Below are 19,088 nucleotides of genomic sequence, written 5' to 3' on the forward strand. Positions count from 1 at the left end.
TCTATCTATCTATCTATCTGTGTCTGTCTGTCTGTCTATCTATCTGTGTCTGTCTGTATGTACCTGTCTGTCTGTCTCTGTCTGTCTATCTATCTATCTATCTGTGTCTGTCTGTATCTGTCTGTCTGTCTATCTATTTATCTATCTATCTGTCTGTCTGTCTGTCTGTCTATCTATCTATCTGTGTCTGTCTGTCTATCTATCTATCTAAAAATGCAGTAATTATGTATTTTTGCTCTGTTACTGCACTAAAATACAAGTATCTGCACTTAATCAGTAGTTTAGAGTAGTTTCATTCTTAGAATATTGTACTTTTACTTTTGACTCCACTACAATCCAGAACATGCCATTCCTTGTTAAATCAAAGTGAAGACATTAATAACTCAGAATGAAAAAAATATGCCAATCAGTGTCAGTAGTAAAAGTCTCAGGTCACTCATTTTTCTCATAAAGTTTAATATTTCAGCCTGAAACACTGGTGCAACTGCGAATATAAAAACACATTTCTTTGTGTGTGTGTGTGTGTGTGTGTGTGTGTGTGTGTGTGTGTGTGTGTGTGTGTGTGTGTGTGTCAAAAACAACTTTCATTCTCTTCTGTTGTTCACATATTCTTTCCTCAGGAAGTTTACTTTCTGTCTGCGGCTGTGCCAGATGCAGCTTGGCTCATGAATATTAATGTTGCTTTGAGAAGTTTGCCTAAACTGATTTTCTGAAGGCAGACATTGGTAGGTGAGAACGCTAGCCGTGTGGGATTACAGTTTATCAATTGTGTATATGTTCAGCCCACTGTCAAAGCAACAGGCTGACAGAAGTTTCTGAAGAGGCAAGCTACAACATTTTCCTTCATACTGTGACAAAGCAAAATAAACCTCTTTAAAATATAATGATTGTCTCTCGAAGAATGTGTATAATCACAGTTAGTGATTGTTTTGACCCTGAAATTTGAGCAGGAGGATGAAACAAATCAAAATGCCCCAGAAAATATATTTAAATTAAATGTCAAAATATATTCCAAAATGCACTTTAAAGCAGGATTATTATAGGTAAATTAAAATTAAAACCGTATAAAAATACATTTTCGTTAGTTGAAATACAATAAACGTTAACTAACATTAAAACAAATGTATAAAAGACGAAATTATTTTACTTCAACATTTCTCATTTTCATTTAGTTAAACTTGATGTACTAAAATAACTAAAACTGAAATAAAAATGAATAAAAAACTACTAAAAATGACAAAATTACTCAAACTTTCAATATGAAAATACATTATGTGTACTTACATTACATAATTTTAATATTTTCAATATGAAATACATTATGGGTAAGTGTAAAATTATTTTTTTTAAATATATTTTGGATAAAATAAATCTGTTTAAATTGCATGTTTTGTTTTGTATTATGTATTGTATATTTAAATCTATGTAAATATTTAAATATTTATGCAAATATTTTAATTTTAGCACTCTATTTTTGGTCATTTTTGTATATGTTGAAATATTTTTACAAATATATTTGAAAATATCTTTTTGAGGCAAACTATAGTCTTAATAATTCAGTACTTTTACTTTTTAATACTCAAGAATATTCAACAGTGAGTACTTTTGTACTTTTACTCAAGTAGGAATCGAAAAGAAGCTCTTATTAAAGTAATATTTCATTAGGTGATCTGAACTTTATCCAGCACTACTCATGTCACAGAGAATGATGGGAAATGTAGTTTGGTCACACAAACCTGTCAGCTAATAAATTAGATAAATAATTAGTATTCTTCATCAACTGTACAGAAAATCCACACAAACTATTCAAACATATTCATACCAATTTGCTTCCACCATGACTCTCCCAGCAGAGTCAAAGCTTACAAAAAATCCCACACGACATTGTGGTGGCGTTCATGTGTGCTCATCTCATAAATACAATCATTCCGTCATGACATGAGCACATGAGGAGGTGGACCCTCTGCCACAGGGGATATGGGCGAGCACGGCATTTATTAAGCATTTCAACCCAACGACCGCAAAGAAATTCCTCATGGCATTGTGACGACACAGCATGATGTCCATTCCATCAGAGGAAAAGCTGCCCATGTTCTGAATCAATAATTCATATTGTTACATGTGTGTGAGGAACAGTGGAAGAAAGGGTGAACAAAAGAGAACAGGTCTGACTAAAGTGTAGTCTCGCCTTTGGCATCCTGCAGGTACAAAGAAATGTTTCAATTAAATGAAATATTGGAAAATGAAATTAAGTCTTGCTAAAAACCGGAAGAGAGACAGAAAGCCAATCAGCGGATGAATCCTAAAAAATGTAAGCGCAGAAGATTCTGACCAGATATTGTACTATGTAGCACTGCTTTTTAACTAAATCCAGAACTCTGAGTGCATAAAACTCACATCAGCAGTAAGATTATGGCTGTGAGCTCAGCATAAAGAAACTGAGGCAATCTGATTCGAAAAATAAAAATGCCATTTAATTAAAGGAATAGTTTAAAAAAAGTATATAATTATAAATATATCCACGCCGAATTGAGGCAGTAATTAAAGCAAAAGGAACCCCTACCAAGTATTGAGTACATGTACTGTAAATGAACATACTTTCCAGAAGGCCAACAATTCACTAAAAATGTTTTTTTATTGGTCTTATGAAGTATTCTAACTTGTTGAGATAGTGAATTGGTGGGTTTTTGTTAAATGTGAGCCAAAATCATCACAATTAAAATAACCAAAGACTGAAACTACTTCAGTCTGTGTGCATTGAATTTATTTAATACACGAGTTTCACAATTTGAGTTGAATTACTGAAATAAATGAACTTTTCCACGACATTCTAATTTATTGAGATGCACCTGTTTACACTTACTACAATTCATAGTTTTGAATTGGTCAATAAGATTTCTTGTGTTATAAGTCTCTTGTGCTCACCAAGGCTGCATTTATTTGATCAAAAATACAGTAAAACTGTGATACTGTGAAAATATTGTGAAATATATACAATTTAAAATAACTATTTTGTATTTTAATATATTTTAAAATGTATTTTATTCCTGTGATGCAAAGCTGAATTTTCTGCATCATTACTCAAGTCTATAGTGTCACATGATCCTTCAGAAATCATTCTGGTATGCTAATAAAATAAAACATTGTTTTATTATCAGTGTTGAATCAGTTATGCTGATTAATATTTTTGTGAAAACATTTTTTTTTTCAGGATTCCTTGAATAGAAAGTTCAGAACAACAGCATTTATTCGAAATATTTTGTAACATTATAAATTGTCACTTTTAATGAATTTAATGCATCCTTGCTAAATAAAAGTATTAATTTCTTTAAAAAAAACTGACTTCTGCCAAAACTTTTGAACTGTAGTGTATGAACTGGCACATTATGCTTAGTTATGTCAATGACATCAAGCTTGCTGTTAAAATAAAAATGCATTGAGCATTTTGCTTTTATCTGAATGCAATCACATTTAATTTTAAAGGTGACATATCATGAAAATCTGACTTTTCCAGGTTTTAACTGCTACAATCAGGTCCCCAGTGCATCTACCAACCAAGGAAACGTGAAAAAGATTAACCCAGTAACTTTGTTTTGGGAAGCATTTTTCTGCAAGCGTCTGAAAAAATGAGCGCATCTGATTTCACTCCCCTAGTGACGAGGCAAAGGGATCTCATTATAATATTACCGCCCCTTAATCTGTAAGTTTCCACCCACAGCGCCGTCATTGTGTTTTCGCAAGCGACAACGGTGTATTAGATCAAATGCCATGGCGAAAGTTTGAGCAAAACATGCTAACTGTTCTGTCTTTGTCGGCACAGACGAGCACAGAACACTATTTAGATCTAAAATAAACATGCAATTTATTTCCCAGCTGTTTACCTTCACAGACATAACCGACTGTTTTTGTAACTCATGTGTGTTTTTAATGTAAACTTGTGTGTGAATGAGAACTTAGTTTAGTACTCGCATGCTGTGACAGCCGCTTTCTGTCCGTGTGCTTCAGATGTGTGCACTCAGAAAACCGTATATCAGAAGTTTAAACTAATATGGTTTAAACCGCATGATTTCAGCACGATAAACATGACAATCAGAATCATAACAGATATTTTTAGCAGGTACGAGCTGTAATGGCGCAGCTCTATTCTGGAAAAGGGGGCGGGGAGCAGCAGCTCATTTGCATGTAAAGAGACAGGCCCGAAAATTAGCGTGTTTCTGCTTCCACTCAAAATAGGCTTTTTTAAAATTATATAATAAATGATCTGTGGAGTATTTTGAGCTGAAACTTCACAGACACATTCTGGGTACACCAGAGACTTATATTACATATTGTAAAAAGGGGCATAATATGTAGTGGAGTAGAACATACTCAACTTAAATATTTCAGTCTTCAAGCTATCATATGATTTTCATAAGACTCTCAACATAGTGTATGAACTGTATGGACTAATTGTCAGGTATTTTTGTCCTTTCGGAGCTTGATAGCTGTATTCAACATTGTTGTACAGAAAAACATCTGTGAAGATTCTTCAAAATTACAGCATGCAGGTTCATGAAACAACATGAGGATGAGCAAATAATAACACAATTGTCATTTGTTGGTAACTATTCCTTTAAAAGCATATTCCTTTAGTGAATGCTGATGAAGACATCTGCATAATCCACTAATGCCTCGTTTCAAAATCTTTGCCCAGTCACATGCTGTTAGTTAGCTCAGAGCAATATGCTCTGCCATCCCAAATAAAGGGAATTTTATTCATTAATGTGACTAATTTTCTCATGTGACTATATATCTTGCCACATCACAGTAATTCATTTAGCCTGGAACTATATTCATAATAATAGCCAGTGTCGGGTATTGTCAAGTTGGGTCTTTGTCCAGATGTAATTTCTAACAGTATGTGCAATGAAATTTAATTTAACTATTACTATTAACAGTATTATTTATTTAAGGCCGAAAATAAACATTTTGTCATCATTTACTCATCCTCAAGTGGTTCCAAAGCTGTATTATATTCTTCTTGGCTGTTGAAAAAAGACCTTCGAAATGTTCAGGCTGCTTTTACAACACAATTAAAGTGAATGGGGACTTAGACCGCCAAAGAAAATACAGTAAAAGCACCACACAAGTAGTCCATAAAAGTCTTATGAAGTCATAAGGTAGAACAGATCTCACCCTGAGTTGGAGAATTTTAGCATTATATCACTCGCTCACCAATGGATCCTCTGCAGTGAATGGGTGCCGTCAGAATGAGAGTCCAAACAGCTGATAAAAACATCACAATAATCCACAAGTACCCTTACCAAAAAGTAGTATACTTCCAAGTTTATTTTAGTAAGTATACTTAAGTAAAGTTCAAGTATATTTTTAAGTATACTTTATGTAGTTAGTATACACATATCAGTGTACTAGTAGTATACTTGTAAGTGTACTATTTCAATACTCCTTGGGAGTAAATTGGCCCACTTTCTAGTATACTTGTAAGTATACTTTAAGTATAACAGTAGTAAACTTTGAGTACACAACTAGTTTACATCAAAATGTTTAGTTTGTACTGCAACTATACTAAAAGTTAACTTATAGGTAAACTTGTAGTAGCATTTTTAGTACACTTTGAAGTATAATCTCAGTAAACTACTAGTTTAGTAGTTTTATACTGCAAGTATACTCGTAAGTTTTCTTTAAGTGAACTTTACATTATACTTTAAGTATACTACTATGTCCCTATTTAGGTATTAATTTGTATATATTTTGTTACATGAATATCTGAACATACAAAACGTCAGAAGAACAGGGTATCTGCTTTTTTTAAACACTTAAATGTGGAGGATTTCGCCACACAAAGAACCACTACTGCAGTGGTGATTTGCTTACAAACGCAAATTGCAATTACCAACCAAAATTAAACCAAAGCTTTAAGTTCTTGTTTATTAATTTGTCTTCAATTAATTCTGACGCCCAAGGCAACACAAAAAAACAACAACAACAAATAGACTGCATCAGTGAGCATTAGCTAATTTCAAACATATAACTCCAACCACACAGACTGACGCTTTCTGAATTTTCTTTCAATTAATTTGTTTGAGGGCATCTTAGCGAATAGCTTCTGACCGTTGCTTAGTTGCTGAGTTCTGAGTTGCTTAAAGCCAAATCATTTTTGTGTTAATTTTTGATGTTAAAACACTTTGTATATCATTTTAATGTGCAGGAACGATTATAAGTAAACCATGAGTTAGATGACTTTTCTCTGTGGTGGTTTTAAAACTTTGCTCTGTTTGTTTGGGTGTTTTGATATGTCAACTTCTGGCTCAACTAATAGTGTGAATGGGGGTAGGGTTTTAAGGGAAATTTTACATGCAATTTTGTTTTGTGCACTAGGGTTGAGAGTTACACATATATGAGGTGTATTAGGCAGCAGAGCATCAAATACAAACACTATTTTAGTAAACATTTATAAAGTTTAACTCTCTGGAGAGTAAACAAACAGATCTGGTCTAAAATTAGAGATCTTTTCCTAAACATTTTAGGGCAAAATGGTAGAGTCAGGGTAAATGTAAATTTAAATAATCAGAAATCTAAATAAAATAGTTTAAATAAAAAAATAAATATTTATGATACTGTTTTATGTATAATATTATAGGAACTTGACTACCTTACTGTTTGTATATGCTATGTATTTTATTATTAGATTTTATTAGATCCAAGACCTTATTAGATTCTCATGTCATTATCTAACTTCTGTTGCACTACAACACATATATATATATATATATACCCTGTTCATCTGGGGTGTCTTGCCTTAAGTAATCCATTGATCATTTTTATATAATATTAACCCTCAAAAGTGGGTTCACAGTGATAACACAGAAACAGCAGGACGGCACGTGTGTGACTCACCCATTTCAGGATGGTGCCTCCCCTCCACAGGCACACTGACCGTCCGTCGCAGCAGCTTGTTCCTGTGCGTCTCCGAGCGCTGCTCGCGTATCAACAAAGGGTGAACCTGTGGGAGAGCAGAGATAAAGGTCAATGCAAAGAGCATGGGGTCAATACGGCAAGCTGCAGGGCTCTGCGCTAAACCGGTCGGAAACCTCCACTATTAAAACAGCAAGTCCCGCTGAGACGAGACTCCTTGAAATAATAAAGCAATGGTGTGTGTGCTTGGGGTGAAGGGAGAAAATAATTGCAAACTTGTGTGTGTAATGTGTTTATTTAAGCCTCGGTATGGGGCTGCATCTTACGGGATTTTTTCTTAATGCAGGCGAGCGCTCATTCATCTCTGTGCAGCAAGCAGATGGAGGAAGACATCTCAGCGCAGGTTTGCCTTCAAATTGCACAGGGCTTGTTTAGCAGTGTGGGTGTCTCTCCTGTGTTCACCAGCACTATCCGGAGGGAGATACGATCGGGATATCGAGAGCAGGGCTGTGAACGAGGCGATTACCTACAGTCTGGGGTGATAAATGAGCGGGGCAAGAGAGGATCAGACACTGAGCCCTATGGGAAGCAGCTAAAATGTTTCAGGGGTGGCCTTGTCACTTGGTTGAAGTCACATGACCCGGCTGCATTTTCTGGTTTTATGCACAGCTCAGCTTTTCAGATTCACATTTCAGATTTATTACAATATGACATTAAGACAATATTGTGCGCTCTGCCTGAAGATGCATTGGTGTGGTTTGTCTTTATAGTTTTAAAAATGATAGATGTCTGTGTTATGCTTTCTGTTATGGCAAAGCAAGCTCAATATTATCTTTCAATGTCTTTAAAATAGATCTACAGCAACCTGCAATGAAATCACAGAAAGGATCAGTGCATAAAAAATGCATAACATCCAATGAATCCTTCATGACTTACTAGAAAGCATGCAAGATCGCTGTTTATGCCCTTTTATGTGAACAATTATCTATGCAGATATATTTTAAGGATAAACTCAGTGCACACCATCAACAATGTGTCAGTTTGCATAGTATGTGAGGCAGTTGTTTTTTTGACTAAATGTAAATGATTAGGCTTACAGTAATATCAGAGTATTTGTCTGCTAAAGACAAATGCCACCATATCCACGACACCAGAAGAAGCATGTTTAACACAAAGTAACTGTCACTTTAAAGTATGCACTGGGTCTAAGACATTTCTCATAAAATTGCATATAGGAGAACAAAGCGAATGCAGGTATTATAGTTCAGATAATGGACTTTTTTTTTTTTACACAATTTTAGGTTTGGAACATGGAGGTAAAGAAAAGCAGGTTAAACTTCTTTAGGGGTGCATTGGAGAGCACAGCAAATCCATTACAAAATACACTATTGTGTTTCAACAACTTTCCAAAAGAGGAATAAAATATAGAGAAATGGATTAAAGCAGTCAAATGCATATGCATCAAGAAAGGGAATGTAAAAATATTTGTTATCGGACATTAAATGTACACTTTAAATCGGCTATGTAATTCAAATATTACATATATAACACAAGTAAAATTTTTATGAGTACAGTAACATTTTTATTTTAACATTTATATTTTAAATGTAACATTTACATTTTAAAATGTTTAACATTTTCTTTACTGTCTTATATTTTTAGTTATATTTATATACTTATTCATATATTTATATATTTTTTCACTTTCATTTTTTGTATTTTTTAAATATTTTGTAAAATGTACAAAACACAACAAGTATATAAATATAGCTATAAATATATAAAAATATTGCTGGAAATATGTATGGAAAAACTATGTTGAATTTGAAAATATCTTATATCTTATATGTTGAATTTGAAAATATCTCTATATGTTATGGGATGTGACTTTTCCAATCAATTAATAAATAAATAAAACACTTTTAAACTATTGGTACAGCATAATGTAGTATAGCCTACATTCATACATTTATATTTGTTTTTATATCCTTTAATTTGCATTATGCTTGGAGAAGAACATTTGGCAGGATGTGAAAGAACTTTTTTTATTCAATAAAAATTACATTTGGCTTTTTTTTTAACATGCTGTGCTGTCTAGAATATTACATATATCTTGTTTCTGATTTTTCTTTCCTCTAACTCATGATTCACTGCCACAGCATGTAAGGTCATATCTGCTCACTGCAAATAATCTAATACACTCTTGGACATATTAAGGCAGCCAGAAAATGTGGCCTGTCGCCATCATGCTATCTGAAACTGAACCCATTAGACCCACATACAGTACGCATCTGGAACTGTGGGACACAGGTGAGTGGCTGCCTGTAGAAGGAGTTCAGCTGGGCGACTGTGTAGACTGGGCAGCAATTACCTGGTTCAATGTTATCTGGCACACATCACAGAAGAGTAACTGAAAAAAACAGAGTCAGAGACCAGGTGGAGATGGACCCGCTACGGGTCCACAATCAGCGTCTCAGAGGAGAGGAGCCTCAGTATTTTTTGCCTATGAGACGAGCAGTCACTAGATATAGAGTGCAAAAGTGTTCCCCCAATTTTCATCCGCCTTAGTTCTGGTACTATTTTTTACATTCATTTTTACCATATGGATACTAAAAAAAAATAAGTCTTTGTTCAAAAGTTATAAACCATGAACCAAACCAACCAGCTACGTGGAGAGTCACAACACTACAAACATTTATTTGAAGCAATTTGAAAACCAGGTAAAAAGACAAAGGTACAAGACAAAGAAAGAACTACAATCCCATGAAGCACTGCAAATGACAAAACCAAAATGAAAACAATAGAAAAATATAAAACTACTGATCGATATTAAAACAAATATATTAAAACAACTGAAAGTTAATTATATCTTACATATCATATAGAAACAATTTTATATATATATATATATATATATATATATATATATATGTATATATATATATATATATTGTGTTAAGTAATTTTCTTTCAGAATTTTGATTTTGTTTTTTTTAAAGATGTTTTAAGAAAAAAAATTATGAAAGTCTTTTTTTTTACAGTTTACATATTGAATTTTGAGTTTACATTTCTTAATTCTGTTTTTTTGTTTGTTTTGTTCCCTCCACAGAATAAAAATGTAAATAAAATGTAATTGTGACTTTTTATCTCACAATTCAGACTCAATTGCTTTTATATCTATTTTATATTTTTATTATTCTCAGAAAAAAAGTCAGAATTGTGAGACATAAACTCAGAATTACCACAGATTTAGTAAGAATTAGTTAGAATTACTTTTTTAATTTTTTTTAGTCCATGGCGAAAATGGACTTCCATAGATTTTTTTCTTCTGGAACCCGACTGTTGCACTTTATAAAATGTACACAGTATTCAAAACAGGAAACATTTGGGGCGGGACTATCTCTTAGTCTAACCAATAGCAGATAGGGGGCATCGTACAGTGATTATGTGTTGGTGACACAAATTTCACGTTTAAAAAGTTCAACTTTGGGACCTGTCTCAGGACTTCTGTATTTAGCATTTAGAGTCTAGTAAGTAAGTAAGTAAGTAAGTAAGTAAGTAAGTTTTATTTATAGAGCACATTTAAAATTCAGCGTTACACTGACCAAAGTGCTGAACAAAACCAATAATAAAATACAGCAAATTCGTAAAAGCTCCATCCTGGATCTGCCCCGCGAACACCACGATAGTACAGCAGAACAGCTGAGCTAAAGAGAAGAAGGATGAGATCTGTCTGCTTCTATCAACATCACATCACTGTCAGATTCCAGCTGCTCTGGTAATAAATGACACAGGATGATTTTCACTGAAGACACCAGCTATGGGTTATATCCTGATCCTGACAACACCGTACCTGACATATATTATATCCTGTTACATTTTTACTGTGCAATCACTGAATTATGGATGGAAAATACAGTTAAATGTGGCAGTTGAAAGATACAGATAGATGGATGTACGGCTTTCTCACCACAAATATATGGAAATTAATTCTCCAGCTACAACAAAATGGCAGCGACAACTGTCTGATCTGCTAACAAAACCTGTCCTGTTTCAGCAGCTCTACTTACTTTTTATGACATAAAAGTGTGGAAAAAGTCCAAAAATCCAAACTACATGATGTCATGACAGCTTGTTTTGAATAGTGATAAATGAAATGACAAAATAGACATGTTAAGACCTTTGTTAGTGCCTTCAACAGCTTCAAGAGGTTACAATTAATATTTCTTTAATTTTTGTAGCTTTGAGGCTAATATTTATATGCTGGGGCTCTCCTAAAAGTTGATAAAATAAACTTCAAAACAATAAACATTAAAAATCCCATTTATTTTCTCTATAAGGGAACTTCTGATTGTTTGCAATTATTTCACCTTATTTTTTGAATAATTGTTTAACAGTAGGATTCCTAATGAAAAACTACATTTCCCATAATTCCCCAATCAGAGAATTTAAACTACTAATTATATGTTTGAATGCATGTGAATATTTTGCAATACACATAAAATATGTTGTGTTGATATAATCAACATCTTTAAGTCAAAAGAGTTTTTTTTCATTTATTTAATTATTATGAATTAATAATTTTTAAGTCCTATATATTATAAAGAAAATTAATTGGATGACCGTTGTTAACTAAAATTAAAACTAAACCTATTAAAAATATTTTTTGTTAATCAGAAAGATGAGCTTTGTAAAAATCGACGCGTTTCAGAAAGGCGGGGCATAGAGGAGAAACAATAATGTACAGTATGTGGAAAATAATGTGTTTTTTGAACCTTAAACCGCATAAACACATTTCATTACACCAAATACACAAAATAATGTTCTTTTTAGCAGCATCATTTGACCCCCTTTAATATTTTTGTAGAAACCTTGACATTACTATTTTTTCAGGATTCTTTAATGAAAATAATGCTCAAAAGAACAGCATTTATATATATATATATATATTTTTTTTTTTTTTTACTTTTTTTTTTTATACCAATCAGAGAATTAAAACTACTACTTAGATGTTTGTATAAAATGTGATTTTTTTTTTTGCATAAGCTTCAAATATGTTGCTGTTTAAAGATGTTTCAACATCTCAAATCAACAAATCAATAGTTTTACATATCTCCGATGTTTTTAATTTCATTGTAGTTCTTTCTCTCATTAAAAAAAGTAAACAGTAGACAGTCTTGTAACTTTATCTGATTTTCAAATACTTTTTGGTACAAAGTGTGTAATGTTGTGATTCTCCTCGTTGGTTTGGTTCATGACTCTTTAACCAAGATACTTCCTTATGGGAAAAATGAATGAGAAATATACTTCTGGAACCAAAGCGACTGAAAAAGTAGACTCAATACTGTTGCACGCTAAATAGGAAAGAAGCCATTTCATGAGCTCTTTCATAATTTCACGTGACACATCCCATGAATCCATTACATAATCTTTTCAAACAGACTCCCACAATGCTAACATCTCTATCTGAAGACTTGTCATGTTCTGTCACAGCATCAGCTGCGAGCAAAGCCTCTCGTTGACTGTGTCCATACTAATTAATTTATTTACTGTGACATCTTTCAACAGTGCGATGCGAGCAGCCACAGAGAGCGATTTGGTTAGCACATGATTCCACAGCCCGATTCCTGGGGCAGCTACAAGAATGGCTGCCGCCCACTCACAGCCAGAGAAACCTTGCTCTGGGCCTTCTTGCGTAACGCAGTGTCACGGTGGCACGGATCCGCACGAGGACCATTCATCTGAGCTCTGGTGCACAGAGAGTGTGTGACGTCGGACGTGGGCCACTGTCACCTCACATCAATTAGCATCAAATGACATGTCAGCAAATCACTCCTGACCCTCTCACTCCCTCTAAAGGCTGTTTCAGAACATAGCAACAAGTCACTATATATTTTTTTAATTCGCCCATGTTACTGTAATCTACCTGAGTTTGATTCTCTTTGTATGTAATTTTCTGCTGTAAATTAGACAAATAAATATTGTTTTTTAAAAGTATTTAAAATGTTTTTATACAGGTAAAGGTTGTTCCCTTTCATGGGAACTTCGAACTGCGTCCTCTAGGGGTCGCTATGGAGAACGCCTCATCGTGACCCGTGTCTGAAGCATACACTGAAAAAACACCAACAACATGTTGGCCTGCGACAGCCATGACATCACTACCGGTGCGACTATAGTATAAATAGGCGCCGGGAGAACACATCATCCTCTTCTTCGTCTTCACTGACTGTTTTGTTTGAAGTGTGCATTTCCGTGGTAAGAGCGATCTCTTTCATTCATTATGGCGAGCACTAGCAAAGCGTTTAGAAGATACGCTTAGTGTGCATTCGTGTCATCGCTATTTGATCTATGCGTTGTTTGTTTGGGCGAAGAGCGCACACACAATGTCCTCGAGGGGGCAATCTGCGTGCACTGCAAGCATTTTCCAATGAAAAAGCTCCGTTCTCGTTTGTCTCTTTTTTCGAGTAAAGAGGGGCAGCCATCTGCTTCCCGTGGTTCAGGACCCGCCGCTGCTGAGGCACGGAGGAGAATGAGCTTGTGGGGATCACAGGTGGACCTGGCCGATGACTTTAAAAAGGGGCTTTCCCTCACGCGCTTGTCGGCTGTGAATGAGAATGAGTCGCTGGAGGATGATGTTATTTCTTTAACATCTTCTGATCCAGGGGCCAGTGCTCTGCTGGGTTCAGCCCAGGAAGGGCAGGAAATGTCTGAGGAGGGCGAAGAAGCTGAGGCTGAGCCTTCCCAATCCTCCTGCCCTGCGTATGATGAGCTCTTGGAAGTTATGGATCGTGCCACGGCGAGGCTTGACTTGCCGTGGTAGCGGACTAAGGAAGTGACGTCGCAAAGTCGTCTCGATGAACGTTATCTTTCTGGCCATAGCCCTCCAGCTCAGGTGAGCCTTCCTTTCCTTCCTGATCTCCATACAGGGAGGCAAAGGCGCGCTCAGCAGCCTTCAAATCCTTCATTCCACAAAGGTCCAGGTCTGAGCCCAAACAATCTCGGGGTCCTGGCCCGTCTTGGTTTGAGGATCAGAGATGAGCACAGAAGGCTAGTGTCGCAACTCGCGCTCCTCCTCCACCTGCGGGTAGGGGTAGGAAGAATCGTGGGTCAAAGGGAGGTAGGCAAGACCTAAGGGATGTGATCCAGACAAGGCGTCATCGCTTTCGTCCGGATCAGAGTGATACTTGAGTATCTACTTATTTCCCTCGGGGGGTTTAATATCTGCCCTTTTCTTCCCCTTCCTAATTCCCCTGTAACCACCATCTCTCCACCTGACCGAGGTTAGGTGGAAACTTCCTGCATAACAGTCTCCTACTGGACCTATGATGTTTTGGTTGGTTCAATGGCTTCATAGTGACCACCTTACTGATGGTCCGGTCTAGAGGCTCGTGCGGTAGCCCCTGTGTGACAGGCCAAGACTAGTATGATTCTAGGCTCTTGGTCGTATTCCCTTAAAGGAATCTATTCCTGATTCCAAGCCTTGAGCTCTACCCCGGACCCAGGAGTTCTGGCCCTAATAGGTAAGTTTTTTGTGGTATGTAGCCTAGGCCTTTGGCCATAGGGAATAATGTCACTGACAGCCGTCTAACGTCCCAGGGGCAACTCCCATGGCAATATGGTAGAGTTGGTACTTAATGCTCGCCATGGTCTCTGGCATGCAATCCCCTCAGCATGGTGGCGTGGGTATACCGTTCCCCATAGCGACCCCTAGAGGACGTGGGTTCGAAGTTCCCATGAAAGGGAATGTCTCAGGTTACTTATGTAACCATGGTTCCCTGAGTAGGGAACGAGACACTGCATTCTCTAGGTTTCTTGCCATGCTGCGGATGCAAGCTTCAGACAAAGAAGTGGATGATGTGTTCTCCCGGCGCCTATTTATACTATAGTCGCACCGGTAGTGACGTCATGGCTGTCGCCGGCCAACGTGTTGTTGGTGTTTTTTCAATGTATGCTTCAGACAAGGGTCACGACGAGGCGTTCCCCATAGCGACCCCTAGAGGACACAGTGTCTCGTTCCCTACTCAGGGAACCATGGTTACATAAGTAACCTACGACGTTAGGTTAAAAATGATGGCAAAAAATATTTCACGTGAATTAGGGCTTTCTTTCAGATTTTTTTTGTAAAGGTGGCACATTGATGGGGTGTACAATATTATAAAAGGTAATGTTTTTTAATAAACACACATTATATAAGTTATTATTATTATTAATTTATAATTTATACATCACATGAAATGGATGACTGTTGCTATCGGAAATAAGATAAACTTTAAATATTAGGTGAAACACTTAAAAAAGCTAATAAAAAAGCACATATCAAAATTATGAAAACAAACTAAAATTAAAAAGAAAACTTAAAATATAAAAATATATATCATTTATTCATTTTATTATATTACTTTTATTATTTATTGTTATTGTTTTATTATTATTTATTATTATATTTATTTTTAAAGAAAGTCCTATACATTTTATACAGCACACACAATTTAAAATCATATTTGTTAACTGACAGAAATAAAATAAAATGTAAATATTAGGTGGGACACTTAACATAAAAACATAAACATAAAAAATATTAAATGAAAATTTGAACTAAATTTACTACAACTAAATTAAATAAAGTACTAAAAATTACAAAAGCATATGAATTGAAAGCATAAAAAAGCTAAATCAAAAGATAAATTAAATACTACAATCATATAAAAATTATACAAAAATACATAAAACATCCAATTTGTATATAATACACTGGTACAGTTATTAATTTACAGTACTTAACATTTTCTGTTAAGTGAGGGTAACATAAACTGATTGGGAATGAATTTACTGGCCTCAGTCATGAAAACAATCAGAGAAAAGGCATATCCCTCCTGCGGACTCTCAGAGTGCAAATGTCTGCACGGAGGAGACGCTTGTCATTCACTACAGGACCTGAATGAAGACCCTCACACACACAAACAGGGCTGCAACTGTCCCCTGCAGCACATGAGTGACAACCATGAATATTTATCAGAGAGGTGACAGCCATATAGCCCGTCATGACTGATTCACATCGATTCAAAGTGTGGCCTTATCGGAACATGCAACAAAACGGGCGCAATTAGACAGGACGGAGTGTCTGATTAATGAGCCTCTCAACGTCTTGCTGATCCACATCACCAGCTGCTTTACAGGTCAGCCAGTGTGTCCATTAACAACACAGCACTGCAGGCTGACTTCCTGTAGGTACAGTCAGACTAGACTCGAAGAATGCTCAATTATTTTGGACGAATATGGGCAGTAGGATATGATCAGGTTTCAGGGCCGTCATGAACCTATTTTTTTTTTGGGAGCACCAGTCCTGGCTCACTTTGTGCCCTTGGTAAGATAAGGGGGGAAATTAATTAATTAATTAATTGACTTCTGTAAGATGTGCTACTATAGAGATAAAGTTTTAAAGTAATTCATATTCACTGCCCAACCTAAAACAAAAAGCTGCAGTTAAACAGAACTACTTAAAATCAATTAAAATACATTTAGAAAAATGCGCATGCACTGATTAATATAATTCGAATAATAGTAATAATATTTATCAGGTATTTTCCAACAAAAATAGTTCATTTCTATGTAAATTCAAATATATAATACTGGAGTTTGTTGCCGTTGTTCTATATGTTGTTTTATGTATATTTATAACAACAATATATAACTGATTTAATAAATGATTTATTATTTATGTGTATATGTTTATATATATATATATATATATATATATATAAACACAGTTTAATAATACATATTAATAATTGTCATTACTAAAAATATATTCATTCATTATTTATTAATCAGGTATATTGTTGCCATTGTTCTGTATTGAACAATTTCTGTTCAATATTAGATATATTAGGCTAGATATCAGTAATGTAATATGCCAAAAAAAAAACGACTCAATTTTACAAGCTTTGGCTGAAATCAGACATCAAAACATTATAATGTACAGTATAAAAATTAACAGTCTGAAATGGAAAAAAATAAAACCTGATATTATCCATCGGTCTAATCAGACTACAGCTAATTAACAAACTGCTAATAATGCTCATATGCACTTAATATGCACTTAACATAATACTTGATACTTTTGAGTTGCAACACTTATATCACTCCCAGACTATACATGCGAATCAACTAAAGAATATAGAGACGTAAAATATGTTTTGAGCTGTGGAATTTCTCAAATAAATTCCCTTGTGTAAACTGGCAGTAAAATGAGCACCCAGCACACAAACTGTAGAAAGGAACATATTGGAAAGGAAGTGCATGATTCTATGTTATTGGGCTACCAGTACCTCCTCCTGGTCCAACATGTAGAGCTGATTTCCACTGATCACACACAGACGAGGATTCCAGTCGGGTTGCTCGTAGGAGGGAGCAGCAGCAAAGGAGGGCTGGTGTCGGAAGGAGGGGGGGACAGCATACCTCGCATCTGGGACAGGAGGAGGAGAGGAGAACGGGTAAGGGACTGCATGCCAATAATAAAAATACAAGACAAAACTATGCTTTTATTCCAACTAGCTCAAAGTCTATATAAGCGGATTTAACCTGAACTTACAACATTTGACCAGTATGTGGCGCTGTTACCAAATATTCATCCACAAAGTTTAAAGAATCTATCCCTCAGAAGTCTCTTTTCCATAATGGATAAATGTAAGTTTAAACTGATTAAGCACAACTTTGCCACATTATGATAACAACATAACTTCCTGACTGGCATTTTAACAGAAAAATGATTGATACGCTAAGGTTTGTATTTTTAAATTGCACTTTACTCGTGATCACAACTTCTGATATTGGCCTGTTGGTTAGTTAGTTAGTTAGTTAGTTAGCTAGCTCTCCTGCATTGGGTGTTTTACTTCATTCTCTCAACCTGGCAACCTTTTCACAACTGCTTTCAGCACTGCAAAAACTAAATAAATAAAACAGAATACAATAAAGTATTTTGTGTTGTTTTAATAGAAAACAGTTATGCAATTTGGAAATATTGTAATTAACATTTTGCTGTTTTCGCATTTGCTCGATAAAGTTTTACCAATTTTCATAATGTAGCAAGTGTGTTAATATATCATAAATACTATAAATCAGGAAACTAGATGAGGTCAAATTAACTCTCTCTTGTTTATTAATCAAGATTCATTTCTGTGCAAAAATAACCATGACTATCATTTGAATCGTCATGCAGCCCTATTTTATATTTTGACCAGCATTTATGAAAAAACAAAAAAATAAGTTGTAGGATGACTTTGAAAATCAAAAGTTTAATTGGTGTACAGGTAATATGGCTGAACTAAGAAAGATGAATATTGTACGAATATCGATTGACTTTAGGTCACAAAAATTTCTGAAGTTTTAAGGACTGATTTTCTAACCACTAGGTGAGCAAAGCTATACATTGTTATATTGCTAAATATTATTACACTTTAAAAGAACTGTTTTCTATCTTAAAATATTTTTAGAACATATCTTTCAGGATTCTTTGACAAACAGAAAGTTCAAAAGAACAGCATGTATTTAAAAAGAAACATTTAAATATCTTTCCTGACATTTTTGATTAATTTAATGCATCCTGACTGAATAAACATTCAAATCTTTACAAAAAAATAAAAATCTATGGTAAAAAATTGCTCTTCACAAAGGCTCATAATATCAACCCATTACCTTTTTTAAATGCAATATCAGTCAGTAAAAGGACTGTAAGTGGGCCAACATTAATATCAGGGGAAAATCAGTTGGTTTACCATCTGGTTCTATGGGCTGTCATAGACTACCAGCCAACAACAGTCCAAAAAGACACAATATGTACAAGCTCTAAATCCATCTTCAGTTTCTTCCTTATGTCCCGTCTTGAGAGTATCATACGGATAATGTATCATCACAAGATATTCCGCTGTAAAAAAAGAGCTTTTAAAGGGATAGTTCACATAAAAATAATAATTTAATTAATGCATTTAGCAGACGCTTTTATCCAAAGCGACTTACAGTGCATTTAGGCTATATATTTTTTATCAGTATGTGTGTTCCCTGGGAATCGAACCCACGACCTTTTGCGCTTCTACCACTGAGCCACAGGAACACACATATATATGTTCCTATATATATATATATATATATATATATATATATATATATAATTCAGA

At 34.9% G+C, this 19,088-nt stretch overlaps 1 protein-coding gene across 1 annotated transcript in view; it reads right to left on the minus strand.

The window, feature by feature from the left end:
• Positions 1-19,088, minus strand: part of LOC107592176 (ras/Rap GTPase-activating protein SynGAP-like) — a 152,270-nt gene that overhangs the window by 104,741 nt on the left and 28,441 nt on the right. The window contains 2 exon segments of the mRNA XM_016281578.1: positions 6,898-7,003; positions 17,244-17,380. Coding sequence (XP_016137064.1) covers positions 6,898-7,003; positions 17,244-17,380 — 243 coding nt within the window.

This window comes from Sinocyclocheilus grahami, unplaced genomic scaffold, assembly GCF_001515645.1.
Source record: "Sinocyclocheilus grahami isolate Dianchi unplaced genomic scaffold, SAMN03320097.WGS_v1.1 scaffold150.1, whole genome shotgun sequence".
Classification (NCBI taxonomy): Eukaryota; Metazoa; Chordata; class Actinopteri; order Cypriniformes; family Cyprinidae; genus Sinocyclocheilus; species Sinocyclocheilus grahami.